Source organism: Schistocerca gregaria, chromosome 5 (assembly GCF_023897955.1).
Source record: "Schistocerca gregaria isolate iqSchGreg1 chromosome 5, iqSchGreg1.2, whole genome shotgun sequence".
NCBI classification, from domain to species: Eukaryota; Metazoa; Arthropoda; class Insecta; order Orthoptera; family Acrididae; genus Schistocerca; species Schistocerca gregaria.
Window position 1 is genome coordinate 62,425,028 of NC_064924.1, and position 12,401 is coordinate 62,437,428.

Genomic DNA, 12,401 nt, shown 5'->3' on the forward strand with positions numbered 1-12,401 from the left:
AATGATGAAAAGATATGGTTCCAAAACAAATCTACACAAAAGCCCGAACCCTGCATCTCGGAAGAAGAGAGGAAAAGAAGATCAGAAAGAATGAAGAAATACTGGGTCCTAAGAAAAGAACAACGCGCAAAGAAATGATTGATCCAGCGTAGGCCTACCTCAAAGAGGGTGAAACGAAAGAAGAGGAATAAACGCAAAGTATTCAATAAGGATAGTCATAAAGTGTATGTGTTTTGTAGAACTGCATACATAAAAGACGAACTGAACACATTCACATTTTTGACTAATAGAACACAGTGCGCTATCTTGGATGGTCAGTGTTCAACAGAAACGAAAGTAACCTCGGGAGTATCCCAAGGAACTGTCTTTGAATGACTCCTTGACCGATATGTCTTCGAGTAAAAGTGCCGGACGAAACGTCCTACTATCAACCCAAGCTCACCACTACCAGCCACTCTCGTCCACAGAGTTCACTATCGCTTTCATGTTGGCGTTCGACAGACCTGACATGTCTGTTCGCTGTTATGAACTCTACTGCTCTTGGTAAGTCAAATCTGTCTTTTTGTTATACACTCCACGTGTTGTTGTAAATGTGTGTAGTTTCTAGTTCATTGATTCTTTATTCCATATATCACCTGAGGAAGATGGATTTCTAGACGAAAGCTGAGTTCTAGGAACTGCGTGTGAACTACTCAACATTGTCAGACAGTGAGCTTTCTTCATGGGATACCGGAATTGCATCAAATCTAAAGAACTGTCCATATGTAGTTCACACATAGCGTGACAAATGAATGGCTATTTCCACTGTGTATTGCATACCTGACCTCTTGAGAGCGGCTACACATGTCACAAACTATTTTATTTTCCGGGCTTGATATTGAAAGGCATGATGTTGGGAAGAATTCCTTTGATAAAATTGTTGGTTATTGAAACACATCTAGTTTTGCGCCCTAAAGCCCCATCATGAGCTGCAGCCTAGTTGCTAAAACGCAAAGTACAGTGCGCCACATTTTGTGGCTATTGAAATTAATAAAGAAATGTCCAAAATATACTCACAGTATTACAAAATCATAGACATACCCATCCTCCTAGACAAAATTTACTAGTCAGCGAATATTTCAATACTCTGTCGAAGGAAAGATAACGAAGACATGCTCCATTCATTTAGGACAATCTGCTGATAGCTGCAACTAGCGGTTACAGAGCCTGGTTTTAAAATCTGTCTACATCTAAAACGAAGAAAGAAAATATTTTATAGTGAGAGGACGCTAAAAGTTTGTAAGGTACCAGATTGGCGATAAGAAATTATCACTACTAACATGATTGGTCAAGGCACTGTGCAAATTACTATGTGGAATGCATCAGGAGGCAGCGTCTTACCGGTGAGAAAAAGAAAAAAAGCCATATTTTGAGTATATTTGGAAAAGAAGATATTTTAAATATAAAAAAGAAAATACACAGTTCACCTTGAATGTAGAATTAGAGTTAAATCATGATTATGGCTAATTTAAGTATTTATAAGTTTAGGTATTAGTACGTAATAAAATACTGTATTACTCTCGCTTGTAAAGGCAGCGACCCAGTGGTCCTAGCCATGAGTGTGTGACATCACTCTGTTCATGAGAATAGCATCCGTTCCGCCAGCCAAATAGTCTTCGTCGTTCGAGCGGGCCGCTTTTAATTCGGCCAACACCGGATTGCCCTGCTGTGACTCCGGTAAGACACAGCCACCTGATACATTCCACATAGTAATTTGCAAAGTGTCTCGACTAATCGTGTTAGTGACAGTTTTTTAATTGCCAGTCTTGTTCCTTTAAAAGCTTTTAGCATGCTCTCAATATAAAATATATTTCTTTTTGTGTTCCTCGAACCACTCCATCATACTCCTGGCCTTTGGCATGGCAGATTATCAAATGCCACTGCCGTCGGGAAACATGATCGTCATGAAGAGGTGTAAGTGGTCTGCAACCAGTGTACGATACTCCTTGGCCATCATGTTGCCTTGCACCAGCTCCCCTGCAACAATGGATACCCCCGTGAATCTAGCCCAGAGTATAGTGGTGCCGCTGCCAGCTTGTCTCCATTCCACAGTCCAGGCGTCAAGCAGGTGTTAACCTGGAAGATGAGGGATTCGTGCCCTCCCATGGGCATGGTGAAGATGGTACCGTGATTCATCAGACCATGCAACGCTCTGCCACTGCGCCAACTTCCAGTGCCGATGGTCATGTGCCCATATCCGTCGTAGTTGTCTATGTTGCGAACATTGGCACATGCATAGGTCATCAGTTGCAGAGGGCCATCGTTAGAGTGCTCGGCTCATTGTGTGTTGAGAAGCACTTGTCTCTACTCAGCATTAAAGTCTGATGTTAGTTTCGCCACAGTTCCCGGCTGTTCTGTTTTACCAGTCTGTCTAACCTACGATGTCCAACATCTGTAATAAGGGATAGCCGCACAGCCCCACGACGTCTGTGTGTGATTTCACATTGTTTTCGCCACGTGTTGAAGACACTCGTCACAGCACCCCTTGTACACCCAACAAGTCGTGAAGTTTCCGAAATACTCGTGTCGAGCCTCTGAGCCATCACAATTTACCCTAGTCAAACTCGGGTAGATCACACACTTTCCCCATTCTACACAAGGCTAGCCCAGTCGCCAATATACACTCCTGGAAATAGAAAAAAGAACACATTGACACCGGTGTGTCAGACCCACCATACTTGCTCCGGACACTGCGAGAGGGCTGTACAAGCAATGATTACACGCACGGCACAGCAGACACGCCAGGAACCGCGGTGTTGGCCGTCGAATGGCGCTAGCTGCGCAGCATTTGTGCACCGCCGCCGTCAGTGTCAGCCAGTTTGGCGTGGCATACGGAGCTCCATCGCAGACTTGAACACTGGTAGCATGCCGCGACAGCGTGGACGTGAACCGTATGTGCAGTTGACGGACTTTGAGCGAGGGCGTATAGTGGGCATGCGGGAGGCCGGGTGGACGTACCGCCGAATTGCTCAACACGTGGGGCGTGAGGTCTCCACAGTACATCGATGTTGTCGCCAGTGGTCGGCGGAAGGTGCACGTGCCCGACGACCTGGGACCGGACCGCAGCGACGCACGGATGCACGCCAAGACCGTAGGATCCTACGCAGTGCCGTAGGGGACCGCACCGCCACTTCCCAGCAAATTAGGGACACTGTTGTTCCTGGGGTATCGGCGAGGACCATTCGCAACCGTCTCCATGAAGCTGGGCTACGGTCCCGCACACCTTTAGGCCGTCTTCCGCTCACGCCCCAACATCGTGCAGCCCACCTCCAGTGGTGTCGCGACAGGCGTGAATGGAGGGAAGAATGGAGACGTGTCGTCTTCAGCGATGAAAGTCGCTTCTGCCTTGGTGCCAATGATGGTCGTATGCGTGTTTGGCGCCGTGCAGGTGAGCGCCACAATCAGGACTACATACGACCGAGGCACACAAGGCCAACACCCGGCATCATGGTGTCGGGAGCGATCTCCTACACTGGCCGTACACCTCTGGTGATCGTCGAGGGGACACTGAATAGTGCACGGTACATCCAAACCGTCATCGAACCCATCGTTCTGCCATTCCTAGACCGACAAGGGAACTTGCTGTTCCAACAGGACAATGCACGTCCGCATGTATCCCGTGCCACCCAACGTGCTCCAGAAGGTGTAAGTCAACTACCCTGACCAGCAAGATCTCCGGATCTGTCCCCCATTGAGCATGTTTGGGACTGGATGAAGTGTCGTCTCACGCGGTCTGCACGTCCAGCACGAACGCTGGTCCAACTGAGGCGCCAGGTGGAAATGGCATGGCAAGCCGTTCCACAGGACTACATCCAGCATCTCTACGATCGTCTCCATGGGAGAATAGCAGCCTGCATTGCTGCGAAAGTTGGATATACACTGTACTAGTGCCGACATTGTGCATGCTCTGTTGCCTGTGTCTATGTGTCTGTGGTTCTGTCAGTGTGATCATGTGATGTATCTGACCCCAGGAATGTGTCAATAAAGTTTCCCCTTCCTGGGACAATGAATTCACGGTGTTCTTATTTCAATTTCCAGGAGTGTATCTTGCAGCATTCATGTGTGTGACTAGCAATTCCTCGCCAGAGGACGCTGCTATTGCCTGGATGGGTTTATATAGATAGCAGGTCGATGGTGATAATGTCCTGTATGGTCATAATGTTCTGGCTGGTCAGCGTACTTGGGTAGAGATTTTTATCTGTATGAACTAGTCCTTCAGTAAGGTAGGGGAATTTCATACCCAGGAAATGTAACACGATGATGACATACGATGGACATGCCTTTGAGATCTCCAGCAATCGATTTTTCGTTACGCATGACATCAAAACAATTACTTTAAATATCAACATTTTAGGCTAGGCTTTACAGCGACTGTTATTGATATCGAATGAAACAGCCATTTAGGTTAGGTTTTACTGTGATTGTTGCTGACATGGAGTGAAACAATGAGTCTGCTGCTGCCAGTCTCACTGCTCTCCTCCAATCATTCCTTTCAACCTTTTTATTCTCTCTCTTTGTCCCTCTCTCTCTCTCTCTCTCTCTCTCTCTCTCTCTCTCATACTCTTCCTCCCCCCTCTCTCTCCCTGTCTCGATTCTTTCATCCCCATCTCTCATTCTTACTTAGAATTGTTGTTTATGCATTATTTTACCGCTATTGGCAGTATGATTATTGTATACAAAGTTTGCAACATGCCACCTGATTATTAAACCGAATACGAAATTTAAGCCATATAAACCTGACAATCTGATTTGTGTATCGGATGAAATATTTATCCCAAACCATGTATTTAGCAACTCAAACAACGATCTCCACAATCCCAAAACACTTATTCCGAAATATTAACCTTATTATGATATATATTCTTTGTACTTCGAGATAGTGTTTCTCTTTTACTATATGGTCTTTGCGCCTAGTACTTTCCAGATACCATCCTTATGTACAGAATACAACAGGTTATATGTGATGTGTAACAACACAGAAGGGAGCCTGTGAGCACTGGAGGTATTCTGCTTTGCTTGTCATGATTTCACCTTTAGAAATAAGTTTAGTTTTTAGTTTTAATATAGTGTTTTATGTTTGTGCACTGGATAGAGCTACAAGTTACCCCAAAATCGTAACACAACACACACAGATATGTCACACATATATGTCACACTATGTTGTTGTGATCTTCAGTCTGAGGACTGGTTTGATGCAGGTCTCCATGCTACTCTATCCTGAGCAAATCTCTTCCTCTCCCAATAACTACTACAACTTACACCCTTCTGCATTTACTTAACGTATTCACCTGTTGGTCTCCCTCACGATTTTTATCCCTCGCACTTCCGTCCAATACTAAGTTGGTTATTCCTTGATGTCTCACAATGTGTCCCGTTAAACGATCCCTTCTTCTAATCAGTATTAGCCACAAATTTCTTTTCTCCCCAATTCTATTCAGTACTTCCTCATTAGTTCTACACATGTAAACCTACATGATGATGGAAGTTTTAACCTTCGAAACGCTTTGTGGATATAAATAGACAGTGACTGGTAATGGTAAACTAATTGTTTCGTTCGAAAAAATGTCGGAAACATTGGCTCATAATTTATAGCTCACTAATTTACTATGTTGGTTCTGTTACAGAGACCCTGAGGAAGTATCCGCCAATTCCGTTGCTGAACAGAATGTGCAATCGTGAGTACAAGATACCTGACAGTGACGTAGTCGTGGACAAGGGCACCTCTATTATTATACCTGTGTACGGACTGCACCACGACCCAGAGATCTTCCCAGACCCCGAGCGTTTTGACCCCGAGAGGTTCTCTGAGGAGCAGAAGGCCCAGAGACACCCCTACGTCTACCTCCCCTTCGGAGAGGGTCCACGGAACTGCATAGGTGAGTATTGCAACAGAATGCAGTCCATGACTTCACTGTTGAGGAGTCAATCCCATCTCAGCAACTCCATACACAAACCTGAGGTATACAGGGTGAGTCACCTAACATTACCGCTGGATATATTTCGTAAACCACATCAAATACTGACGAATCGATTCCACGGCCGAACGTGAGAATAGGGGCTAGTGTAATTGGTTAATACAAACCATACAAAAATGCACGGAACTATGTTTTTTAACACAAACCTACGTTTTTTTTTTAAATGGAACCCCGTTAGTTTTGTTAGTACATCTGAACATATAAACAAATATGTAATAAGTGCCGTTTGTTGCATTGTAAAATGTTAATTACCTAAAGCTGACGCTTGGGTACCACTCCTCCGCTGTTCGGTCGTGTGTATCGGAGAGCACCGAATTACGTAAAGATCCAAAGGGAACGGTGATGGACCTTAGGTACAGAAGAGACTGGAGCAGCACATTACGTCCACATGCTAACACCTTTCTATTGGTCTTTTTCACTGACGCACATGTACATTACCATGAGGGGTGACGTACACGTACACACGTGGTTTCCGTTTTCAATTACGGAGTGGAATAGAGTGTGTCCCGACATGTCAGGCCAATGGACGTTCAATGTGGTGGCCACACAATTGCAATCTCTGGCGTAAGAATGTCGTACACGCCGCAGTACATCTGGTGTAATGTCGCCGCAGGCTGCCACAATACGTTGTTTCATATCCTCTGGGGTTGTAGGCACATCACGGTACACATTCTCCTTTAACGTACCCCACAGAAAGAAGTCCAGAGGTGTAAGATCAGGAGAACGGGCTGGCCAATTTATGCGTCCTCCACGTCCTGTGAAACGCCCGTCGAACATCCTGTCAAGGGTCAGTCTAGTGTTAATTGCGGAATGTGTAGGTGCACCATCATGCTGATACCACATACGTCGACGCGTTTCCAGTGGGACATTTTCGAGCAAAGTTGGCAGATCATTCTGTAGAAACGCGATGTATGTTGCAGCTGTTTGGGCGCCTGCAATGAAGTGAGGACCAACGAGATGGTCGCCAATGATTCCGCACCATACATTTACAGTCCACGGTCGCTGTCGCTCTACCTGTCTGAGCCAGCGAGGATTGTCCACGGACCAGTAATGCACGTTCCGTAGATTCACTGCCCCGTAGTTTGTGAAACCCGCTTCATCGGTAAACAGGTAGAAATGGAACGCATTCTCTGTTAATGCCCATTGACAAAATTGCACTCGATGATTAAAGTCATCACCATGTAATTGCTGATGTAGTGACACATGAAACGGGTGAAAGTGGTGACGATGCAGTATGCGCATGACACTACTTTGTCTCAGTCCACCGGCTCTCGCAATGTCCCTTGTACTCATGTGTGGGTTCATGGCAACAGTAGCTAACGCACCAGCTGCACCCGCTTCTCCTGTGACGGGCCTGTTACGGACCCGTTTTCGTGCTACGACCATACCTGTTGCATACAGTTGGCGGTAGATGTTTTGCAATTTGCGGCACGTTGGATGCTCTCTGTTCGGGAACCGTTCTGCATACACCCTGCAGGCTTCAGCTGCATTTCATCGACACGCCATAGATGAGTATCATTTCTGCCTTTTCAGAGTTCGAATACACCATGGTCACAGTTCCTACAACACTACACTATTCACAGACGTCTGGTAACACGGTGTACTACAGTTGGTCTGCGTGCGGAGACGAATGCACAATAACAAAAGTAGCAAGCGCTACATGCGGACACTGCGACAGCTAGACCAAACCACAACAGCGCACTACAGCCACACTCGTAAACACGGTCGTCATCGTAAACATGTCCCTGCAGATGATGCTTGCCGACCGTGGCCTGTGTTTGTTACAACACGCAACTGAACGTCGGAGGTATTAAGCGTCAACTTTAGGTTACAATATCTCCGGATGTAATTAACATTTTACAATGCAACAAACGGCACTGATTACGTATTTGTTTATATGTTCAGATGTGCTAACGAAACTAACGTGGTTCCATTAAAAAAAAGTAGGTTTGTGTTAAAAAAACATACTTCGGTGCATTTTTGTATGGTTTGTATTAAACAGTTACACTAGCACCTCTCCTCACGTTCGTCAATATTTTATGTGGTTTACGAAATATATCCAGCGGTAATGTTAGGTGACTCACCCTGTGTATCACTCAACTGGTTCGGCTGTCACTTTTGTCGAAGTACACTCCTGGAAATTGAAATAAGAACACCGTGAATTCATTGTCCCAGGAAGGGGAAACTTTATTGACACATTCCTGGGGTCAGATACATCACATGATCACACTGACAGAACCACAGACACATAGACACAGGCAACAGAGCATGCACAATGTCGGCAATAGTACAGTGTATATCCACCTTTCGCAGCAATGCAAGCTGCTATTCTCCCACGGAGACGATCGTAGAGATGCTGGATGTAGTCCTGTGGAACGGCTTGCCATGCCATTTCCACCTGGCGCCTCAGTTGGACCAGCGTTCGTGCTGGACGTGCAGACCGCGTGAGACGACGCTTCATCCAGTCCCAAACATGCTCAATGGGGGACAGATCCGGAGATCTTGCTGGCCAGGGTAGTTGACTTACACCTTCTAGAGCACGTTGGGTGGCACGGGATACATGCGGACGTGCATTGTCCTGTTGGAACAGCAAGTTCCCTTGCCGGTCTAGGAATGGTAGAACGTTGGGTTCGATGACGGTTTGGATGTACCGTGCACTATTCAGTGTCCCCTCGACGATCACCAGAGGTGTACGGCCAGTGTAGGAGATCGCTCCCGACACCATGATGCCGGGTGTTGGCCTTGTGTGCCTCGGTCGTATGCAGTCCTGATTGTGGCGCTCACCTGCACGGCGCCAAACACGCATACGACCATCATTGGCACCAAGGCAGAAGCGACTTTCATCGCTGAAGACGACACGTCTCCATTCTTCCCTCCATTCACGCCTGTCGCGACACCACTGGAGGTGGGCTGCACGATGTTGGGGCGTGAGCGGAAGACGGCCTAAAGGTGTGCGGGACCGTAGCCCAGCTTCATGGAGACGGTTGCGAATGGTCCTCGCCGATACCCCAGGAGCAACAGTGCCCCTAATTTGCTGGGAAGTGGCGGTGCGGTCCCCTACGGCACTGCGTAGGATCCTACGGTCTTGGCGTGCATCCGTGCGTCGCTGCGGTCCGGTCCCAGGTCGACGGGCACGTGCACCTTCCGCCGACCACTGGCGACAACATCGATGTACTGTGGAGACCTCACGCCCCACGTGTTGAGCAATTCGGCGGTACGTCCACCCGGCCTCCCGCATGCCTACCATACGCCCTCGCTCAAAGTCCGTCAACTGCACATACGGTTCACGTCCACGCTGTCGCGGCATGCTACCGGTGTTAAAGACTGCGATGGAGCTCCGTATGCCACGGCAAACTGGCTGACACTGACGGCGGCGGTGCACAAATGCTGCGCAGCTAGCGCCATTCGACGGCCAACACCGCGGTTCCTGGTGTGTCCGCTGTGCCGTGCGTGTGATCATTGCTTGTACAGCCCTCTCGCAGTGTCCGGAGCAAGTATGGTGGGTCTGACACACCGGTGTCAATGTGTTCTTTTTTCCATTTTCAACATTGTATGTGCGAGAGGGGGAAGTGGGTCTTTCGTCGACGGGACCCACATTGCTGTGTCAGAAGTCAGGGGATACTTCCTGATTTCTCGTCAGACCTCCTTTTGCCCAGCGTGTGATCATTGCTTGTACAGCCCTCTCGCAGTGTCCGGAGCAAGTATGGTGGGTCTGACACACCGGTGTCAATGTGTTCTTTTTTCCATTTTCAGCAGTGTATGTGCGAGAGGGGGAAGTGGGTCTTTCGTCGACGGGACCCACATTGCTGTGTCAGAAGTCAGGGGATACTTCCTGATTTCTCGTCAGACCTCCTTTTGCCCAGCGAAGTGCAGCAACATGGCATGGTATGAATTCAACAAATCGTTGCAAGGCCACTGAAGAAATATTGATCAATGCTGCCTCTATACTCGTCCAAACGTTGCCAGTGCAGGATTTCGTGCGAGAACTGACCTCTCCATTAGGTCCCATAAATGTTCGATTGGGCGACCTGAATGACCGAACCATTCGCTCGAATTGTCTAGAATGTTCTTCAGACCAGTCACGAACAGTTGTACCATAGTGACATGGCGCACTGTCATCTATAAAAATCCCATCGTTCTTCGGTAACATGAAGTCCATGAATAGCTGAAAGTGGCCCCCACGTAACCGAACATAACCATTTGCAGTCAATGATCTATTCAATTCCACAAGAGGATCCAGTCAATTTCCATGTAAACACTGCACACACCATTATGCACCCACCACCAGGTTGCATTGTGCCTTGTTGACAGCTTATATACAGGGTGTTACAAAAAGGTACGGCCAAACTTTCAGGAAACATTCCTCACACACAAAGAAAGAAAATATGTTATGTGGACATATGTCCGGAAACGCTTACTTTCCATGTTAGAGCTCATTTTATTACTTCTCTTCAAATCACATTAATCATGGAATGGAAACACACAGCAACAGAACGTACCAGCGTGACTTCAAACGCTTTGTTACAGGAAATGTTCAAACTGTCCTCCGTTAGCGAGGATACATGCATCCACTCTCCGTCGCACGGAATCGCTAATGCGCTAATGCAGCCCTGGAGAATGGCGTATTGTATCACAGCCGTCCACAATACGAGCACGAAGAGTCTCTACATTTGGTACCGGGGTTGCGTAGACAAGATCTTTCAAATGCCCCCATAAATGTAAGTCAGGAGGGTTAGGTTAGGAGAGCGTGGAGGCCATGGAATTGGTGCGCCTCTACCAATCCATCGGTCACCGAATCTGTTGTTGAGAAGCGTACGAACACTTCGACTGAAATGAGCAGGAGCTCCATCGTGCGTGAACCACATGTTGTGTCGTGCTTGTAAAGGCACATGTTCTAGCAGCACAGGTAGAGTATCCCGTATGAAATCATGCTAACGTGCTCCATTGAGCGTAGATGGAACGAAACTAAAATAAGCTCTAACATGGAAATTAAGCGTTTCCGGACACATGTCCACATAACATCTTTTCTTTATTTGTGTGTGAGGAATGTTTCCTGAAAGTTTGGCTGTACCTTTTTGTAACACCCTGTATATGGCTTCTTGGAGTCTGCACCACGACTCATCTGACCAGGCCATGTCCCACATTGATTTGCGCTGTTATTTGGTTGTCTATTAACACTGACAACTCTACGCAAACACCGCTGCTCGCTGTCGTTAAGCCAAGGCCGTTCGCCACTGTGTTGTCTGTGGTGGAAGATAACGCCTGGAATATAGTATGCTCGGCACACACTTGAAATTGTGGCTCTCGGAATACCGAATACCCTAACGATGTGCGAAATGCAATGTCCCCTGCATTTAGCTCAAACTGCTACTCCGCATTCAGAGTATTTCAATTCCCGCCGTGTGGCAGCAATCAAGTCGGGAACCTCGTCACGTGAATCGCATGAGTACTCCGCCAATGCGCTGATGTCTTGTATCTTGTGTATACGATTCCACCGCCATATGTGTATGCGTATATCGCTAAGCCATGACTTTTGTCACCTCAGAGTACTCTGGGTTTTTCGTTGCCCTGCAGTGTTCGTGAGACCTGTAGATAAGCAAATATCCCAGGAAACAGTAGATGGGGGTACCTTTAAGAGTGTCAGACACATCATGCTGATTATTGAGTATTGTGATAAACTAAAACACGTCTACATTGGAAAATTAGAGTGTGCTAGGCTTTCTACACCCTCGTTGCGGAACTCACATAACATATCCATCTACGTCATGTTGCTCGCTGCCATCTGCTGGTTTTTTTATGCAAACACTGGTAAGTCCGCCAGTCTTAATAACCTACTGCATCTCCCAAATCTGTGGTTCTTTTTACAGGCCTAGAATAGCGTGTCTGAACTAGCTTCAACTACTTCTTGTAACGTACTGACTTACATGGTGCATCCTACTGCTTTGAGTCAGTGTTCACCATAATGACACCAACTTCCATGCAGATACGTTTAGAACAGGGGTCTCCAAACTATGGCCGGCAAACGGGCCCGCGTTAGCTGGCCGGTCTTCCCCGGTATCCGGCCCGCCAAATATTTGAGGTGGTACCTATACTGGCAACGACTGGGTTTCGAGGCCTATCGCCACCAATACATCGCGACATTGTCGGAGCTCTATCTTTACAAAGCGGAAGGTCATGGCTAAACTTGTGGCTATCCACAATAAACAGACATTCTCCATGCAATAGTGAAAAAAACGGACGGATAACAGACTAGTTTGGCGAAAACATTTTAAATAAAAAAGTCTGGTGCAAGTCTTACAAGTGGACGCCACTTCGCGACTAGCCTTAGTAATCAATCATTATGGAAGATGCTTCTTAAGCGAGGTTTCACTTTCTTTTGATTACGTT

General features: G+C 47.0%; 1 protein-coding gene across 2 annotated transcripts in view; it reads left to right on the plus strand.

Annotated features, from left to right (window-relative positions):
• LOC126272645 (cytochrome P450 6k1-like) overlaps positions 1-12,401 on the plus strand; it is a 68,707-nt gene that overhangs the window by 48,264 nt on the left and 8,042 nt on the right. For both annotated transcript variants that reach the window (XM_049975636.1, XM_049975638.1), the window contains exon 7: positions 5,664-5,915. In XM_049975636.1, coding sequence (XP_049831593.1) covers positions 5,664-5,915 — 252 coding nt within the window. The remainder of the gene's footprint in view (positions 1-5,663; positions 5,916-12,401) is intronic.